A 20,965-nucleotide genomic window follows, 5' to 3' on the forward strand; every position below is an offset into this window, starting at 1 on the left:
ACCCTGAACAGTCAGAAACGTTTTATGTGGGGTGCCTGCCAACTACAGGATGTTTCATAAAGATGTAGTGAATCACTGACAATCCATCCGAGACACGCTGCTTTCATCGCCACATCTGCTTGTCATTTTACTACGTCTGTACAAAACGCCGACATGTCAAACACAGGGGAGCAGCCACATAACTTATTCACGAAGAAAAAAATCGTACGCGGTGATGAACTCTAAGTGACAAATCGTTATTTTTACTTTAAGTATTTGTCCATTTGCACAGCTCCATTTAAACAAGGATTGGCACCCTCTTTTAAAATTTCTGAATATTTGAGTAACACAGGATACCTAAGCTGAAGCTTAAATCTTCCCCCTAATCCAATAGGGATCAGATGTCCTTAGGCAATTTCACAATATATTGGGAAAGGCAGCTGTAAGTTTGTAAGGACAGCAAAAACATTATGGAGAATATAATTACAAAGTGGAAGAAATACCTGCTTCTTATCTTGTGTTTTCTTAAAATCTTCACATGCTAACCAAAATAAAACATTTTCTTCACTGAATTCCTTTTTTAAAAATTCCTATGGATACAGAGAAAAAAAGAATGCATAAAACAGTATTCTACTTTAAAAACAAACAAACATTTCCCTTCAAGGGTTGATTTGGTAAAATCCAAAACATGAGCATGAAAAGTCCACCCTGAAAAACAAAGCTTTTGTTTAATGTCAAAGCTAGAATTTCATCTTCATTTGAACGTAATGGCTTTGACATTGTAAGGAAGAGTAAAAATGAAGCAAGCATCTCCTCACAATTCTAAGCTAACAATAAATTACCAGAAAGTAAATTAAAGTGGAAGATATATTGGTTCCTTCCAGACAATGTTTAAACAAAGTACATTCCTCTAAAATCAGGCCCATTTTTTAAACAAAACAAAAGAAAATATATTAAGCATGTCCAAAAAGGTCATGGTGAAAACTATTTTAAGTTGGAGGTGTATATATTTCTCTTTTGGCAGATATTGGGGATTCGTGGCACAGAAAAGTGTCCTCCATGAGATCCAGACCAAGTTCACAGTGGCCCGGTGTCCAGGAATATCAATAGCCCTGCCTGCCACCCCCTCCTCAGACGCAGACTTAAGGACAGACTTCGGTGGAACTCGGGCAGATACAGGGCACTCTTCAAATTCACACAATCTTCTTCTGACACCTGGGGTCACTGGTGGCCAAAAAAGTTATTTCTAGGCAGCACTGATGCTTCCCCATCCATCAGCTTCCTCTTGAAGTTCAACTTCACTTTGCCAGCTGTTGTCTTGCCTGTCTCACCCTGTTAATAATCCCAACACACAAAAGAACAACCCCTCTCATCAGAAAGATGCAGACCACCCCTCCCAGATATCACAGAGCTGGACATTCTTTGTAGATCCTGTCAATGAACATGGTATGTCTTCCCCATTGTCCCACCCCCTCCCATTCAGCAGCTATATGAAACCCAGAAACGCCCTGTGCATGGCCCTCGCTGCTGGCCCATGACTACGCATGACTTTCCATGTTGGCATCGACAGGTGAGAAGTTCTTATTCTTGGGTTGGGACAGCATTAAAAACTGGCCTGTGCTTCCCCACACACCCATCTAAACCTCAATGAAAAAGGCAAACCCGAAATCTCTTGACGCCTTCCGGGTCTTCGAGCAGATTCTCCAGAGAGGCCGCCCACTTGGCTGTGCTCTTGGGGTTCTGATGGCTGCTGCTGGAGCTCCCATCACTGTCGTGGATGTCTGCAAAGCAAAGTGTAGATAGACTGTGTATGTGACCCATGGATACTATCATTTAGAAATACCTGCATATCATCAGCATTGTGCCTAACAGATTCTAAGTTAGGTGCCAGAATCTATTCTAGGCACTTACCCCGGTGAACTCGCTCTAGCCCTGACAATAAACAACCTCATGGAGGAGGTGCTCCCATTCCCTCCATTGTACAGATGAGGAAAATTGAGGCTCAGAGCGATGAAGCGATTTGGCATTTCCTGACATTCCCCTTACATCCCTCCCCCACCCATGTGTCCACCGGCCAAATGCAGGCAGCCCGCAGGTCTCACCCTCCCAGGCACCTGGGCTCAAGAGAGACTCCTTCCCCATTACACTTTCTGTCTTATAATGATCACGCTGAGCTGTTTCTATTGGCTTGACAAACTCTTTCTCATCTGAAAGCTCCTGGGTATCTCTATCTTGTGTCTCCAGCATGTAGCTCATTGCCTGGCACCCAAATAAATGTTCCAGGGACTAGGGTGGGGCAAAGGAGGCCCTGCCACCGGTGCAAAGTTTAAAGGAGCTGCCAAAACACTCGAGCATCAAGATAAATGACTTTTTCATGCAATATTTTAAAAAAATAAAAATGAATGCTCATCATTCCATAATGAGCAAAATACCAACATTGAAAATAAAGGCAGGGTCGTTATTACCGATTTTTCCTTTTTCCCCCAGGCTCCAGCATGGCTCGGCAGCACACTGTTGACCTCGTGCACGGACCGAAGGATTGAATGACTCTTTGTACCCGCCCATCTGCTGCCCTCTCTTACTCCAGACTCCTCAAAAGCCCCCTGACTGAGGGGTGGGGCACAGGGGATCTCCAACTCGCATACTGTAGCTACTTGCCTGAAAGAGGAAGTGACACCACAAACACGTCTCCGTCTACAGGATCTGGCCCCCTCCTGGGGTCGAGGGAAACCGTGGAATGTACTGGGATGAACCCAGGTTTCACACCCAGTTTGGCCAATTCAAACTGTGCGACCATGGAATACAGACAACCCCCCTGTAGCTCCGGTTCCCCAAAGGATTAAAAGAGGAAGGGGCACCTGGAAGCTCACAGTGGACTCCCAACAAATGTCAGTTCCTCTCTCCCCTTCCTTAAAATAATGTATCGAGTGAACTATTTTTGTAGCTAATACTTTTTTCTCCGTTGCCTTTTTTTTTTTTTTCCTTTCAAAGTAAAGACATGTTTCTATAAAGAAAAGTTTGAATCTAGGAGGAAATAAGCTTTTAATGAAGAAATCGGCCAAAGTGGGGGGAACACTTTGTAAAGTATAGGATTGTCTAACCACTCTGCTGTACACCTGAAGCTAATACAGAATAATGTTGAACGTGAACTATAATTGAAAAATAAATAACAAATCAGCCAAGCAAATGACTTGAAAAGGATAAATGAAAGAGCTTTATAAATGCTGACCCGTGAATAACTAGGGTGTTTGGGGAGGAAAGTTGTATCAAAATACATTGGACTTAGTAGTCATTCAGCTTCCGTGACCTCTCCTGATCTACTGGGGGTCAACACACGCTTTACTTTCTCCAGCAGCCGAGACTCCATCTCCCAGCGGCTGGGAAAACTACCTGGATTTTAGACAGTCTCGGGCTGACTTGGGTTAAATTAGGCAGAAGCCAGGAGCCCCGCGGAAGGCTGTGTTTCCATACGCACCGGCGATGGAGTGAGGGATGGGGATGATGTGGGACAAATCCATGCCTCTAACGGAGAAGCGAACTCACGCGAGCACATCGCAAATGGATCTGACGCCTCTCTCAAGCGAATCTTCAGTTCGCGGCCGTTACAGTAGTTTCCTGCGCTCTCTGCAAACGCTAGCTGGCATGGCAAGCCGCCGAACCCTGAGCTTCTTCCCAACGAGGGGTAAATCAAATTAAACGGTCGTTATGATCAGACATTTCTGCAACAGCGTTCGTCCTGCCAGGCACCTCACTAATTTACTCCTCTGCTCCCGACCCGGAGGACGCAGCTGGTCAGCTGACTCCGTTTCCCTAGCAGAGCCCCTCGAGTAAATAAATGCAGAGACACAAGCTCGCGGCTCCAGGAACAACCTCGGGCGGCTGCGGTGTCTCTCCCTGTTGCAGAACCACCCGTTGGGCCCTACGTTTTCAACCGTGACCTCAAAGGATTCCAAAACTCTCGACATTCTTTTCCATCATAAACCAAACCACCATCTGGGTTTTCACTGACGTGCTCTCATGCAAATGCACACACTCGGAGTCGCATTCAGCTAGAAGAGTGCTGTGGCTGACGGAGAGGTGAGGCAGCTGTCCGCACCACTGGGCAGCTGCTACCGCCCCCTCGCCCTCTAGTCCATATTCTAGCCCTTTTGCAGGTTAGGTTTCCGCAGCAGCTTTCATTTGAACAAATGGTTTTATAATTCAGGACCCACTCATGGAATCGAGTCGCCTTATTCCACAGAGCCTGGGAAATACAGGTGCACAGGGTGCCTGTCCTATTGCCTTTCGATTTGATTCAGGCTCTGGGTTATGCCTTCTTTCCTATAATCCTTCTTGACTGGTATTAATATAGATCGATCGATCGATCTGGACAGGTCAGCATTTGCAAACTCCATTTCCTGAACAGTGTCTCTTTTCCAAGCCGTTATCCCTGACCTCCAATGAGGCTGAGCAGAGGTCCACTCCACTGGGCACTGCCCTAGAGACCGCCCCCTAGCTCAGCATTTCCGTTACTCGGGGTCTGTCCCCTGCTCAGCAGACGTCCGCTACTTTCTGGGGTAGGCAACTAAAGGCTTCCTAAGCCATCCCAGTTCACTCTGAATGTTACAGTCAACCCAATAATGCACAGGAGATAGAAATAACCTTTCCCCGTAGCCAGCTGGTTTACTCTCTGGACTTCAGGATAAAGCAAAACCCGGCTTCCCAACTCCTGGCACTTGGAGCCACAAAGGCCTGAGATTCCTCTCTCCTTCTTGATAAAAGTGTCCACTGGAGATGGATTCCACAAGGTGGGCTTGGAATGCACTGGTGGGAGAGAAGCTACACCTGTTTTCTTAAGAACCTCAAGCTAAGAAGGAGCTGTTGGTGACAACATCTGTTTTAAGTTTGTCCAGCTCTGTTTACTTTTTGTTGTTCTTTAGTTCACTTGTAGGACATGTTTGTCATGAAAAAAGAATGGTTTCTGTACCTCGTGGGCTCTTGAAAGCATTTTAGACCTTCAATTTTTGCAGACACAATACTTATTTTTCAGTAACTTTATTTTCAGATTAACCTGTCATTAGCTAATAATAAACAAGTTGTTTGCCATGTTCTGAGCTTTTCACATGGCTTAAGTCAGTCTGTCCTCACGGTGACTCTCTGATGTGGTTGATATTATCCCCACCTCCCAGGTGAGAAACGGAGGCACCGTAACGGACAAGGTGGCCCAGCTGGGAAACGGAATCACCGTCAAGCCCAGACAGTCCTGCTCCAGGGTGCCTGCCCCTGGGCACCAGGCTGTGCTGTCATTTTTTCCTTGATGTCTGCTGATCGTCACACTCACAGGGGCCAGAACTTGACAGCCCTCAAGTGGTGATCACAATTACACTGCGGGGAGAGGCCTGAGAAAACTGGGTAAGAGCCCAATCCCGCGCAGACAAAAACTCCCCTGAGACTGTGCCAGAACCATCTAACATGCAAACACATGTACGTACACTTTCCATCTACATGTATGCTGCTCTGTGTGGTTTCTGGCTTCAGTAAAAGCCATTGTGTCAAAGAGGGCGCGGCCTCCGGGTGCAGATGGCCGAGGCTGGGTGCTTGCAGCATATGGTGCCATGCATTATTTACAGCGGCCGTGACGTCACCTCTACCAGAGACCTCTCCGCACATCACTGCCCTGGAAATCCGTATTCCAAAGGCATCTGGAACGCTCATCACAGCCGAATGCTCACAGTAGGGATTCCTGCTGCTAGTCTGCAGGAAGGCCTGGGCCGTGATCCTGCATGGACCACTTCCCCAAGTCACATAATATTTTAGAAAAAAAATCTCAAAATCCAGCGCCTTCAACAGCAGAGTCAACTTACAACCTCAAAGGGCCTGTCCCAATTACCCCTAAAACCCACAGCACATTAAAGAAAATAAACTAAACATTCAAGCCCAGGAAAAGACAGGAGGGTTAACCCTAAATTCTAAAGCGGTTTGGTGCCCACCCCCCACACACACACACACGTGCGCATACACCATACTCCTTTAAGATACTCAAGGGAAAGTACACACCCCACAAAATGTATTGAAACCCCAGATCACCTCCACCACATCAAACATGCTACATTTTTTAAAAAGTCACCCCGACTCCGAAGCAGCGAATGGGTTCATTAGGACCCGTGATCTACTGCAAGCTCTGGAGAAACTGGGTCATGGAAACACTCTATCTTCTAAATATCACTTAAGCATTTGTCAGCTCCAGTGTCTAGCTTCTGAGAATAATTACCCATCAGGCACGCAATTCCCTGGGCGGGGAGGTTAGCGTGAACTGCAATTAGCTGAAAAGAATAACAATAAAAAAGTGTGCAGTAATCATAATAGGAGCAAGCGTCAAAGAGCAGCGCGGGCAGTGCGCGGAGGGTTGGCTCGGCTCAGAAGCGGCATCGGCAGTGTCACAGGCGGCCCGAGGCCACCGAGAAAGCCTCGTGCCCAGGCTGTGCCTCCAAAGGCCACCTGTGCACCTGCCGGCACCCCACGCGGCCCCGGCCCTGGCCCTGGCCCCTCTCCGCCCTGCCAGCGCCCGGGCGGCGGGCAAACCCAGGGCACCTGCCACAGAGGGTGGGGGTCGTTCCTTACGTTCCATGCTCCGGGGTCCACCGGGGGAGGTCCGGGCAGCCCCAAACCCGCTGCCTTCTCAGAGGCGCTTCGTGTGAGACAGGCCGGGGCTGCAGGGCTCCCCAGTACCCTTGGGTCCGAAGGAAAAACAAACCTCAACATCCTCTTTTGAGTGGACTGCACAACAGATGGCCACTGGTTGTCAGTTCCTACCAGAGGGAAGGAAGTACGACGGCCCGGCTGTGATTTGTAGCCTCCCTGGACTCCTCACTCTCCAGGCAAAGGCCCAGGGAAAATAAACCTGCCCCAGGAGCCCCGTCATTACGGCTTTCACTTTCCGGAAGCCCCCGTGCTTCCACCGGAACCAATATTTATTGATAAGGGGCCCTCGCTCCCCCGCTCTGTCACTCTCCCTCGCCCCCGACCTCGAGGCACATAAGTGACTTTCCCTCCAGTATCAGCCGGGCAGACTGTGCATTTGTTGAGAGTCAGTGCTGTGTCTTTCTGCCATTTGGGGGCAAGCAGAGAGGAGAATGGCAGTTGTAAAATTAGCTGGCATTTCCTGAGCACTTACTAGATCCCATCTCAACTTCCCCACAACCCTTGGAGGTCGGGTGCACTGTTGGTCCATTTTACAGATGAGGAAACTGAGGCACAAAGAAGTGAAATAACTTGCTCCAAAGGAGCAGGCAAGGAAGCAGACGAGTTAGGATTCAACCTGAGGCTGTCCGGCAGGAGAGCCTGGAAAGGAAGGGGCTGTGAAAGATGTAAAAAATGAAAGGCAGGGCCCCTTTTCTCACAGAACTTAAAATTAATTGAGAAGTTGAGACCAGGAGTTCCCCAATGGCCATCTGCCGGCAGTGCCACAGGCAGGCATGAAGTTTTCCTCACTGGTCCACGAAGAAATGAGAAGAAGAAGAAGAACAAGTGAGCCCTGGCTGGTTTTGCTCAGTGGTCTAATGATGGATCACGAATTCGATTCCGGATCAAGGGTACATGCCTTGGTTTGCAGGTTCAATCCCCGGCCCTGGTCAGGGGTCGTGCAGGAGGCAACCAATCGATATGTCTCTCTCATATCGATGTTTCTCTCTCCTCCCCTCCCCTCCTTCCCCCTCTCTCTAAAAATCAATGGAAAGAATATCCTCGGGTAAGAATCAAAAAAAAAGAAAAAAGAAAAGAAAAAAAACAAGTAAACTGTGTGGACAGAGGAAAGACAGTCTGGGATTTTGGTGGGGTTTTTCCTTTTTTTAATAGAAGATAACATTTATGTACATGGTGCAAAATTCCAGGGCTACAGAAGGGAGGACAGCAGGGCAGGTCCTCTTCTCCTCCACCCAGGGCCTTTCCCTAGTAGAAGATTCTTGTGTAGCACAATAGTTCTCTACATGAGATATATCTTTCCTACTATCTGGGGAGTTAAGGCATCCTGGCATTTGTGGGATGATAAAGATGGTTGATGATGGCGTTGCTTTTAACATCCCATCTGGAGAAAGGAAGAAAGTGAAAAAAAAGAAAGAAAAGAAAGAAGGGAGGGAGGGAGGCAGGAAAGGAAAGAGAAAAGTCATTTCCATCTTCTTTCTCTAAATACATATCTATTTTTTAATATATTTATTGATTTCAGAGAGGAAGGGAGAGGGAGAGAGACATAGAAACATCAATGATGAGAGAGAATCATGGATCGGCTGCCTCCTGCATGCCCACAACCCAGGCATGTGCCCTGACCAGGAATCGAAGTGTGACCTCCTGGTTCATAGGTCGTCGCTCAACCACTGAGCCACGCCGGCCGGGTTAAATATATTTTCATGAGATGACTAAATAGATACCGTGTGAGGGAGCTCTGGACTGGGGCCACAGATCTGAGTTCCCTGCTCTGTCCCTTCGGAAATGGGCAGCTCCGGACAAGTCCCTGCCCCAGGGGCCCCTGCAGCTGCCCAGGGAAAGTTGCAATGGACAGGCTGTGTTTCAGGGAGAGAGGGGTGGGGGGCGGCAGGAGGCCTGGAAGAGCAGGTTTGCCAGACAGGGGACACCCTCAGGAGCAAAGGCACAGGGATGGGAATGTCTAGCCACCCAGGGGCAAAGCTGGGAAGGGGGAATGGAACTGGGCAGGCCAGAATAGGGGTCCCTGAGCACCCCGCAGAGGAGAGAGAAAAGCTGACCCACGCGCAGGGCCCTCGAGAGATGGGAACTCGCTTGGAAGGGCAATTTGTCTCCGGAAGTCTGCAAGGGGCTGTTTCAGCCCAGTGGACGCCTCCTGACCGTCCTTATCGAGGAGCTGCTGCCGTCCCCGGCCGGGGCCCCGGGCCCCCACAGCCGCCGCTGGGGCAGCTGCCAGGGAGAGCTATCTGGGGGAAGCAGAAGAAGCTGGTGAGAGTAAATTTAGTATAATTTAAACAGCAAGTCCCCAGAGCCCAGTGGGGGGAAGGGGACTGGGGATTACTCAACCACAGGAGGGAAGTGACTCAGTTCACCCAGGAAATGGGCACCTGTCTGGGTTTCCAAAATCCCTAACAGTGAGGAAAGGAGACCGCCGCTCAGCTGCCAAGTCAGTGAAAGTAAATAAAGCACCATGAGCTCCTCCGCCCACCAGTCCACAGGCCGCCCTGGGTGGTGCTCCGAGCTGGCACCGGGACTCCACTGGCTGTGGGCTGACCACGCCTGAATCAACAACGCCCCTGAGCCCAACCCAGCCTCTCTGTGTCCCTGCTCCACGCTCCCTGGACCCCAAGACCAGGGCCAGGGCCGTGCTGCAGGCAGAGTGTCCCAGGCGCCAGGACTGCTCTGCTGCTGGATTGTTAAAACAAAGACATTAAAACTGCTATGTCAACTGTCCTCTTTAAATAAAAACTTAAGCCCAGCAATAAATCTGAACCTGGGCCCAAAAGTTTAATGGGATAATGCATAACAGGACCGGGGGAGGGCTGAGAGGCCTGGCTGACAGATGGGGATTCCCCCGCCCGTTCCCCCCCCCCCGCCCCCCCCTGGGACTCGGTCAGGTCACAGGGCTGTGGCTTTGGCCTTGGCTTTGCTTTTCAAGTAAGCAGCATCACAGTTGCCATCAATAGTGCAGGTGGCTGCGGGGGACGGGGTGGGTGGGCAGAATCCTTCAGGGGGTCTTCACACTTTCAGGGACATGAGAAGCACCTGGAGGGCTGTGGACAGGCGGCCTCTCTCCCTCCAGCCTCGGTCCCCAGGACTGCACGGAAGGGTCTGGAGAGAGCTCCTTCCCCCTCTGCCCCCATGTGGTTGCTGAACACGTTTTGAGGAACCTCAGGAAGGAGAATAAGGGAATCCCACTTGAAACCTTGGCATTAGGGGCTGGGAATACCAAGCCCTCCAGTGTCTTCAATTCCCGTCCAGGGCACATGCCCAGGTTGCGGGCTTGGTTCCCAGTGTGGGGCGTGCAGGAGGCAGCTGATCAATGATTCTTTCTCATCATTGATGTTTCTATCTCTCTCTCCCTCTCCCTTCCTCTCTGAAATCAATAAAAATATATATTTTTTAATTTTAAAAAAGAATCACACACACAATACAGGGTCCCGTGGATCACGTGGCTAGCTTCAAGTACCTTTGTCTCGGGGCCCACAACATCCCTTTCTCACTGGCTCCTCCTTTTGCTGGATGAGACCAAATTGGCAGGACCTAATTTGTCCTTTCCCATGGGGGAGGGGGGGGGGACACTTTAAACATAAAAAGCGTAAGGAAATCAGGCCCTTGGATGCCAGGCATCCAATACCAAATCATGATTTTTTAGCTACTGATCTCTCTACCAGCGACCTAACCACATTTCATCAGGCTTCAAATGCGTAGTCCTGAAAGTGGTACATCCCACTGGTGTCCCTAAAACTGCCCCCAACCTTTCTGGGGTGCAACCTGCCCACATGCAAGGGGAGAGACTTGATTGTTAGCATTTGCCCATTTCCATGATATAAATATCCAACAATAGCCCATTTCAAGCTAGGTATGGTTTAGCAACCAGCTCCCCAATTTCCCAACAATTTAGCAGTTGGCTCAGTGGTCAAGTAACTTGCTCAAAGTCACTAAATGATAATCAGATGGGAACCAGGAGTTTAACTCCAGAGTGCAGGCTCTGACTGCTGCTCCCCAGGTCTGTGAACAGCCAGCAAGAGGGAATGGCTAAAATGAACACACACAAGGAACTGCTTTGGCCCACGGTCCACACGACAATGTTTCCATGACCACTACCACTCATACAAGCGCCCTGCAATAGCCCTGTGAGGTTCTACTTTAGTAGGGTTGTCCTAAATATTAAACGCAATGATCTGCATAACCAGACGAAGGGGAGATCAGCTCCAGTTAAGTGCTCAAAAAAGGGAAATTCCCGGCCGGGGTTGCTGAGTGGTTGAGCAACGACCTATGAACCAAGAGGTCATGGTTGGATTCCTGGTCAAGGCCCATGCCTGGATTGTGGGCTAGATCCCCAGTCAGAGGCATGCAGGAGGCAGCTGATCAATGATCCGCTCTCATCATTGATGTTTTTCTCTCCCTCTCCCTCTCCCTCTCTGAAATCAATTTAAAAAAAAAGATGTTTGTTTAAAAAAAGGGGGGGGGTTGCTATGATTATTCCATTTTTTAGATCCTTATCTGCACAGACATAGAGAGGTTCCCCAGCTCCTAAGTGGTGGAGATAGGATTCAGGCCCCAGCCAGTCTGCATCCAGGCCGCCCTCTAACCACAAGGTCCCTCATAACGTGATATTAGGTGGGAAGAGGGTAGGGACCACGCACAGACTCCTTCTTGCAGGAGTCATTCTTGAGGTGGGAGGCAGCAGAAAAGCCTCTGAACTCCTGAGCCAGGCAAACCTGGATTCTTCATCACCGACTAAGTTACCTAACAGCTCCTGCTTCAGTTCCCTGGGCCGCGAAGTGGCCGGGACCATATCGCACAGCGTTGTCCTATCGGGTCGCCTCAAATTGTAGCGCAGGCTGGTCCAGAGTGGCGGCCAAGACGAACCCTTGGTACCTAATGTCAGAGCTTCCCCGGCGCGAACGACAGAGGGGTCCTCCTCCACCCACCCACCCTGATCGTCACGCTCCCTCGCGCCCCACATTCTGACGGCAAGGTTCGGGGCTGGGGGCGCCGGCAGCCCAGGCCCGGGTGCCCCGTCGGATGCCCGCGGTCAGGTCCGCCGCCTCGGGGCGCCCTGCGGGCACCCTCCGCACCAGCGCCCGCAGCGCACGCAGGCAACTCCGGCGCCCGGGGACCCGCGCGACGTCCTGCTCTCGGAAGCCAGAGCCCACACGGAACGCGAAGTTCGGCGTGTTCGGCCTCTCCGCTCCTCCCCATCACTACCAAGAAGACTGCTGTGTTCCTCCTGCCGCCGAACTTCCCCCCCCGGCGCCTCCGGGCTCTGCGCTCCCGCCGCGGCTGGAACCGCAGGAGCGCGGGACGCGCTGGGCGAAGAGGCGCGGGCGGCCGGGGTTCCCGTCGGGCCGGCAGCGCCCAGCCGCGCCCAGTCCAGGCGGGAGGGGAGGATGCTCGGTTGCTCCCCACGGCCCCGGGGGCGCCCCCACCCCCCGCCCGCTGGCCCCGGGCGCAGCTTACCTGACGGCGGTCGCTTCCTGCTCAGCCGGCTCACCGCGCGGTTAAACATCTCCGCGGGCGCCCGGGTGAGGGAGGAGGAGCGGCCCGCCGCGCGGCAGCTGAGCGAGAGGAAGGCGAGGAGGAGGAGGAGGAGGCGGCGGCCGAGGAGGAGGAGGAGGAGGCCGAGGAGAGGAGGAGCCGGCTCCGCGCCGCCCAGGCGCCCGCCCCACTAGACGCCGCGTGGCGCGCTCCCCGTGCCCTGCCCGCCCACCCCGGCGGGGGCCTCGCCGTCCGGCCCAGGGGGGCCCAGGGGGGCCAGGGTGGACGCGGCTGACTCCCGACGCCCGGACCGGCCCCGCGCCGGGGATGGAGATGCTCGCCCAGAAGGAGCCCGCGCCCCGGGAGTTAGGACCCTTCCCCCGCGGCTCGCGCGCCCCGGGCCCCTTGGCCTCCTGGACTCGCGGAGATGCCGCCCGGGCCCCGCCCGCCCGGCTCCAGCCCCGGCGTCCATCCCGGGGCGCCCTCTCCCTGCCGCCCCCAGACACGGCGCGGCGCCGCGGGCGCCCCAGCAATCTGCATCCCATTTGTCGACGCCTCACTTTTTGCCCGTTGTCCCCGCCTTTCTTTTCTGTGTGAGGGTGACTGCATTTTCTGGGGCGGGTGCTGCAGGAATTCCCCGCGGAGCGGCAAGCGGGGTCCCCTCCGGGGTTACAGACTGGGATGCGGAGGCCTCGCGGTTCTCCAGAACCTGGGTGCGGTCCAGGACCTTCGCTTCCCCGCCCCCCGCCCCCGCGGGGATCCTGGATCCTAGCGCTCCCGCGCGTGCCCCGCTGGGGGCTTTGGGGGCGCCGGGCACGGCCGCAAATGCCGGTGGGGCATCGCCAGGGTCCGAGCCGCGGTTCCCGCAAGAGGAAGGAGCCGCGCCTTCGCGGGCGGGCGCCCTCTCCCCGGGCGCACTGCGCCGATGCTGAAACGTGGGCGCCTTCTGCCCTTGGCCTGGAGGCTCCGGGGGCGGACTCGGGGCCATTCTGTAGGAACCCCATGGATTCCACCGCAGAGTGATGCCTCTCCTTCGCGCGGAGACTGGCCGGGGACACTTCTTTAACTTTGGGGACACGTGGCACACCTTCCGGTAGAGCCATTGCGCTCAGCGCTCGCCGGCGCTCCGCTTCTGAATTTTGCCTCTCCCGCCGCCAAGTCATCTGCTCAGGCCGTGCGCCCCCCTCTAATCTATTATCTCGTTTCTTCTGCAAAACATCCCGGGGAGGGACGTCATTAGCCCCATTTTCTTGAGCCTTTGCTTTGCAAAGAATTGCCTTTCTGGCGAGTCTTATTTTTCTCCTTGTGTGTCTGGCTTTGTCTCTAAATTGGACTTTATTTTTAGCTGGGCTAATTGCTATTTTTCTAAACCGATCCCCAGTCATTGCCCCCCCTTCACCCACCCTTTTGCAATATTTTCACTAGTTGGCACTTTCTTTTATAACTTCTATTCTGAGCTTCCCCTTCTGCTAATTTTTCCTCCCACCCTCTCAGTCCCAATTCACCCCATCTCTGGCCGTGGGGTTGCGTCTCCTCTCTCTCTCGCTAGCCTTCCCCCCTCACAGCCAGTTTCCTCCGAGTCTTCCTAAGCACGTCCCCTCTCTGCTGCTGGGACAGGCTTTTCTGGTCCTGAAGGTTACAGGGGTTTGGGGCTGCAACTCCACGGTGATTAGGAAAAAGGGTTAGAATCCAGCTCAAAAGCTCAACTTTTTCCTTTAAAACATTTTTATTAAACATTAAATGCACCCCCAAAAAGTGAATAATATATGCAAAATGTCAAACAATGACCAAGCGAACCCTCCCTAAGCCCACCACCCACCATCTCCAGTGGTACACCCTCACATAATGAGGAGAACAGATGGAAGGAGGACAGAGACGGCCCCTGGAGGCTAGGGCAGCTGGGAAGCTAGAGCAGTCTTGAGTGGGGAGATGAAGGGGTCCGAGGCAGGGTGGGCTCAAGAGATATTTAGGAGGAAACCTGGTTTCGGTGGATTGTCACTCACAAGTTGTGTGACCTGGCTAAATCCCGATCTTTCCAAGCTTCAGTTTCTGCATCTGTAGAGTAGGCTGGTAATAACTATGGTGATTTGTATTCCTAGCCCCTAGCCCCAAGCCTCAAGCCTGGCATAAGATGACCCAGAAAAATCATAGCCACTGTTGCTAATTCTGTACCGTGTAAGCTTCGGAAATGCCGGCAGGAGGAGTATTTTGTCAAACTTGGGGCTGGCACCCTCCGTTTCCTTCTAGGAAGGGAACGGATAAATGATGGGGACGCGCCAGAATCCATGCCCATACTCCCCGGGGAAAGCGGCAGCACCGGCCAGGGTCAGAGTCTGGGCCAGCCCGAGCCCCAGCCCCAGCCCCGGCCCCGCCCAGGCCCCGCCCACGGCCCAGCAGGCCCCGCCCCCGGCCGCGCGCGCCACGCCCACGCCCACGTTCCAGCGAGCTCGGCGCGCGGCCGGGCTGGCGACGTGCGGAGCCGAACGGGCCGGGGAGCCACTCCGAGCCTCGTGCTTCTGCGGGCTCCGGGGTCGCTGGGGCTTCGTGGCCGGGGCGGGGGTCCCTGCGGGGTTCCCCGCTCCCTCGTCTCCCCGGCGCTTTCTCGCCGCGTCCGGCGCGGCCTGCAGCTCAGCCGGAGACCAGGAAAGAGTGAGTGTCGGCGGGAGCGGGATGGGACCGGCCGGGAGCCAGAGCTGGATTTTAGAAACGTCCCCTGTGTGTATGGCCGGCGGACGGGGCACGACGCTTCCTCTCCGTTGTCATGGAACCGAGCAGTGACACTTCAACCGCAGGCAGCGGTCTCCCCTGTTGTACGAGTCAGACTTTTAAACTCTGGGCCCCCTGGATCCAGGCGCGGTCAGCCCCGCATCCTCACAGCAGTGACAGAGGAATCTGTGCAGCGTCCCAACCTAGGAAATGACACACACACACACACACACACACACACACACACACACCCCTGGTGCGGCCCAGGAGAGGCTTGTGAACGCCTCCTGAGCTCAGAAGGTGGCCAGCACTTTCTGAAATAAAGTGAAAACACAACAGCTTCAAATCACTCTTGCTGTCCTGTGAGTATCAGTAAGTGCAAAGACAAAGACCCCTGCTTTAAACTGCTTCGGGACCGAAAAGACTGTCCTGAAATTGCTGGAGAGCCTTGTTTTGTGTGTAAAGATCTAAAGCCAGCCCTCCAGGCGCAGTGGATAGAAGACAAGTGCAGAGCCTCCCTGTCCCTAGAGCCAGAAGAAAACACTCGCAGCACAGGATTCAGCTCCGCGGTGGTTTGCATGTGGCTGACCGCGCCTGCCATCCGAGCGGCATCACCCCCTTTCTGTAGAGCCTCTCAGCCCTTCACCAGCACTGGCAGTCCGTCAGGGGAAAGAGAACATGCACTTCGGCCCCTTGTACCCCTGCTGTTCTCCCCTTTGGTTGAACAGCCTTCATTCAGGCCAAGCATGGAGCAAGAGTTGACCAAGATGTCTTTTGGTAAAGCAGAATTTCAGAGAAAATTGTTGATTGATTATAATTTAATATTTTTTATTCTAGTCAGAAACTTTAAAATATTGGTAATGTGCAAATCATACTACAGAGTCTCTTAAAGTATATTTTGGAGTATCTTATAAAGACTATTCGAGGCCATTTGAGGCAGGTGAGGTATAGTAGAATAGGTAAGTAAATTGTATTTGAGTCAAGCGATCTGGGTACCCATCCTGGCCATATAGCAGGCCAGCTATGTGTCCCTTACCACAGCCTCATGGGATTGGACAAGGAAAGGTTGCCGCCTACATTCTAAGGGTGTGGCATTCACAAGCAATGAACGAGAGAGCCTGTGGCACAGTGCCCAGCACATGTCGGCACACAAAAATTTACTCCCATCTGCATTACACCCCCGCCCCACAATGTTGTTTCAACAGATAGTAAACTTTAGCCTATACACAGTAAAAAGTTACATTTTTTTAAAAGAAACTATAGAAAGTTGGCAGGGTTAGTGATAGTGATGCGATTGCCACGCAGAATGAAGAGAGGCAAGTAAACTGTTAGGACTTCTCTGGAAGGCAAGAGAGGCTGGTGTGTCAAGATGTGCATTTGGTAACATATGTAAGAGCCTTCAAAATGTTCATACCCAGTGAATAATTCTACAAATGGTCACTTATGCCAAGGAGAGAATAAGGGATGCAAAGATTTATGTGCAAAGTTGAACATCGCAACACTTCTTCTATCAATGCATTTATGGTAGCTATGAATGCCCATTACTGGAATGACGAAGTTACAGTGGTATATCCCTATGATGGAATATTGAACAGCTGTACAAACTGTAAAGCCGAAACCGGTTTGGCTCAGTGGATAGAGCATCGGCCTGCGGACTGAAGGGTTCCAGGTTCAATTCCGGTCAAGGGCATGTACCTGGGTTGCGGGCACATCCCCAGTAGGAGATGTGCAGGAGGCAGCTGATCGATGTTTCTAACTCTCTATCTCTCTCCCTTCCTCTCTGTAAAAAATCAATAAAACTGTAAAGAATGTTTTGGTGATGTAGGAAATGCTTATGATGAAGCTTCCATCGAAAAAAAGGAGGATACAAATATAGAGAAAATATTCCCTCATGGAGAGGAGAAAAGAGTCGAAAACTATGCCAAATGTTACTAATACAGGCATACATTGTATTATGCTTTGCTTTATGGTGCCTCACAGAAGTTGTGTTTTTTACAAATTGAAGGCAAGACTCTCTTACCAGCAAAAAGATTATGACTCACTTTATTGCAATACTCACTTTATTGCAGTGGTCTGGAGCCCAGTCCACAGTATCTCCGAGGAGGTATGCCTGTATTTTTATCTCTAGATGATGGGATAATAGGTGAGTTTAATTTTCATTATATTTTCCTGTTTGGCAACATTTCTTCAGTGTATATACCTTTAAATCAGGAGCGGGGGATTCGGTAGTTGGAAACTGATCAAAATCTCTGCTGGGTTTAATCTATGAATATTTAAGCTCTCATTTCTACATCAGTTTTGCTTTCTTTAAACTCTGAATTTCCCATGGAAAAGGCAAGAAGAGGACTGCTTTTCCACCTTTGATCTCCCTTGCATTGGAAGTCACACATTCAGGCTACATCCCAGCGCAGGGATCTTGCGATGTCAGCCTGTTATGCTGCAGGTCAGGAACCGGAGGCCCAGAAAGCTTTAGCTACGACAGGCCAGGACCTGCTGCTCGGTTTCCTGGGTGGTTGGCAGGCGGTCTTCCTGGTATAGCGCTCTGTCCTGTGCCATGCTGCATCGTGAAGATACACCCAAAAAGGGAGACCTTTATGTATTTTTAGATTATATTGGGATTCCTGCTAAGCAAGGCAGATTCATTCTGTCAGCATGCGGTCATACTTGTATGTATCCAATCTCAAACAAAAACAAAGCTCTGGCCCTGGCCTGGTAGTTCAGTTGGTTGGAGCATCGTCCTGATATGCCAAGGTTGTGGGTTTGATCCCTGGTCAGGGCACATATAAGAATCAACCAATGAATGTATAGATAAGTGGAACAAGTTTCTCTCTCGTGCTTGCTTCCTTCCTTTCTCTCAAATCAATCAATAAGTAAAGTTTTAAAAAAGACTTTTCTCTTGCCCTATTTCACCAAGCACTTTTCAGCAAAGTGCCTCGAACGAGTTGTCCCCTCTCACTGTCTCCCCTTTCCCTCCTCCCACTCTGCTAAACTTCCTCTGGTCTGACTTCCAGCCCCACCCCCACTGGACTGCTCTTGCAGGGTCACAGTGACTCCCACCTGGGGCGTCAGTTCTGTCGCCATCTTATCTGACGCACAGGTCAGCAATGAACTCCTTCCCCCTTGAACCAGCACCTTGAAGCGTGCCTGTCCCACCGTAAACACTCAACAAAAACGTGTTGATGATCAAGAGAATATTTATCCCCTTTCTCCTGCAATGACACTAAGGTGACAGAAGAGACATTGAAATTAAGGTTATTTTTATACTGAGGTACAAAACCACCAGGACAAGGGGTACGGAAAAGGGGGCAGTAATGGAAGAGAGGTTTCAGCCAAGCTGAGAGCAGACGGCAAAGCACAGACTGACTTAATCAGAGGAAGGAGCTGCAGCCCCAATGCAGGCAGCTGGGGGCTGGGGGGAAGAGGCCAGCTCACCTTCACAGGGCTGGCAAGGGCTGGAGACAGGCCCTCCCCCTGCCCCAGGAAGCCAGAAATTATCGTGGGAAATGTGGAGGCACAGAGGTTGTGGATTAGGGACCACTGGCTGAGCTGGGCTATGCAGACAGTGCAGTGAGGGTCTGCGTCTGGAATGGTGAAACCTCTTCCCCTCCCTGTGCCCAGAAGGCCAGCAGCCAGCTGTCCTGGAAAATTTTAGCATCTCCTCCAATCACATAATTAAAACCAAACACAATAGGTAACATTCAGAGTTCCCCCAAGTTAGCACCCCTACCTACTCAGAGAGACATACACTGTCCACGAACCCCTTTCACACACCTCCAGCTTTGAGACCTTTTGATGCCTCCCTCTCAAATATGAGAGGTATGCAAGGATCACAGGCATTTCAGGAATGCCTCCAACATGAGAGATCCCGACAAACCTAAGGTCAAAATTCAGGGGAAAGACGAGAGAGAATAGAATAAATCTTTTTAAAAACTATAATTATCTTAGAGAGAGAGAGAGAGAGAGAGTAACTATCCCATCCATAAAACAAGAAGCATAGCTTGGAATATGAAAATAAAGTGGAAATAAAACATAATCAAAAAGGGGGTTGGAAGAAAAAGTCAAGAAAGTCTTCTAAATATTAGAACTGTAAAATAGGAGAGAGAAAAAAATAGAGATTCAGTCCAAGTAATAGGAGTTCCAGAAGGACATTACAGAGAAAACGGTGGAGAGGAAACCACAGATATAATTCAAGAAAATTGCCCAGATTGAGGAGCAGATCTCCAGATTGAAAGAGCTCCCTCAGTGGGCACAGTAACAGGCCTACACCAGCATGAACTCTCAAAACATAGACAATATCCTAGAAACGTACCGAGAGCACACTGCCGGTGGGAGTAGAAAATGGTACGACCACTTTGGGAAGCAGTTTGGAAGTTTCTTCAGAAGTCACGCATATATATACCTACCACATAACCCAAAGATTCCACATCTAGGTATTTACCCAAGAAAAATGCAAGCAAAGGCCTATACAAAGACTTCTACATGAATGCTCATAGCATCTTCATTTGTGACATCCCCAAACTGGAAACAACCCAGTTGAATGGAGAAGCAAATTGTGGCACAACACCACCCATTTAAAAAAATAATGTATTATTGATATATTTAACAATATGGAAACATCTAAAAATAATGACGCTCAGTGGGGGAAATGCCATACAAAAAAGGATACATACCGTATGATTCCATTTGTGTAAAATTCTAGGAAAGCAAACTAAACCATATATGACAGAAAGTAAAAGTCATTGCTTGGGGATAGTAGGGGTCAGGGTGTGTGGTGGGGTGGGAAAGATGCGTCTCAGAGGGACTTGAGGAAAGTTTTGGGGTGATGGATATGTTCATTAATCTTGATTGCGGTGGCAGTTTCACAGGTGTATACATAGGTCGAAGCTTCAATCGTATATATATGTGCAGTTCACTGTCCATTATACCTGGATAGGCTCTTTGTAAAATCACCTGTGAGTTGAGAATGTAAAATGGTGCTGCCCCTTTGGAAACAGTTGGGCAGTTGCTCAGAAAGTTAAACATTAAATTACCAAATAATTCAGAAATTCCACTTCTACATGTGTACCCAAGAGAAGCGAAAACGAATGTCCATGCTAAAACGTCTACACAAATGTTCATGGCATTATTGGTAATAGCGAAAAAGTGGAATGTCATAGTTTCTTGGATATTTCTAAGAGTGAACCATGTCTTGTGGATCTAACTGGTTTTTGGAAACTGCCAAAACCTCTTGGCAGAATGAGATGGGTGATAGGCACAGGGTGAAATGCTGGTGGGGGCGGATTTGAGACACAGCTCTAAAACAGCTGGGCCTTCGCTGGTGTGGCTTAGAAACCACACCCAAAAATGACTTCAAAAGAGTCAGCATTTGGGAGGAGCATTACAGATGACTACTTTTTAAGACAAGCACACATTTCACATTTTTTAAATATAAAAATAGGCATGATTAAAAGATTCACTTTATAAAAGCAATAGGTTACGTCCCTAAAACTTATGACCATCATATAATACTTACAAATTTTCATCACTGCTTAATAAAAGCAATAGATATTTTGTGAACTAATCACTTGTATAAGACAGAATTCAATTAAAAATTTAAATTAGGTATTTAATTGATATTTAAAATGATGAAATTTTAATGATTTTTATTAAAAATCATCTGGTTATTCATCGATGCTTATAAACAAACCTCTAAAACTCTAAAATGCTTTTTAAAATCATAAAACCCAACTGAGAAATAGAAAGCAATCTTGAAAAGAGAGATTATTTACCAAAATGTTCCCATTTCTGATTTCCAACTACTTTCTTCTCAGCCATCAAATCGCATCTAAAAGCTATTTTATACCTATTTTTACATGTGGTTGTAGAAAATATGTGGGGAAAAAGGTGGTAAACATATTTTTAAAAAATCATCTGACAAAAATGCAGGGACTTGAAAGCATTTCATTCTCGCTTGAATTTTAGCCAGATGGAGACTTCCTAAGTCTCTATTTCCTAGATATACATTGACCAAATTCTCAGAAAACGTACTTTGGCTCAGCTCACAAGTTTGATATTTTTATCAGATGTTAAAGGAATATTACATGCAAAGTTTTATACCATAAAAGAATAAAAAAAGCTAAAA

General features: G+C 50.1%; 1 protein-coding gene across 2 annotated transcripts in view; it reads right to left on the bottom strand.

The window, feature by feature from the left end:
• The window catches only part of RGS10 (regulator of G protein signaling 10), a 32,687-nt gene extending 20,449 nt beyond the window's left edge, over positions 1-12,238 (bottom strand). The window contains exons 1-3 of one of the 2 annotated variants that reach the window (XM_081105239.1): positions 12,121-12,238; positions 1,642-1,760; positions 483-569 (exon numbers count right to left, since the gene is read on the bottom strand). In XM_081105239.1, the coding sequence (XP_080961365.1) occupies positions 483-569; positions 1,642-1,760; positions 12,121-12,169 (255 nt within the window). In that variant the 5' untranslated portion in view covers positions 12,170-12,238. Of the gene's footprint in view, positions 1-482; positions 570-1,641; positions 1,761-6,579; positions 6,734-12,120 lie in introns of those variants that run through there. The other variant, XM_081105240.1, reaches the window with a different exon arrangement.
• Positions 12,239-20,965: the final 8,727 nt, after the last annotated feature.

Source organism: Myotis nattereri, assembly GCF_964212035.1.
Source record: "Myotis nattereri genome assembly, chromosome: 13".
In the NCBI taxonomy this organism is placed as follows: domain Eukaryota; kingdom Metazoa; phylum Chordata; class Mammalia; order Chiroptera; family Vespertilionidae; genus Myotis; species Myotis nattereri.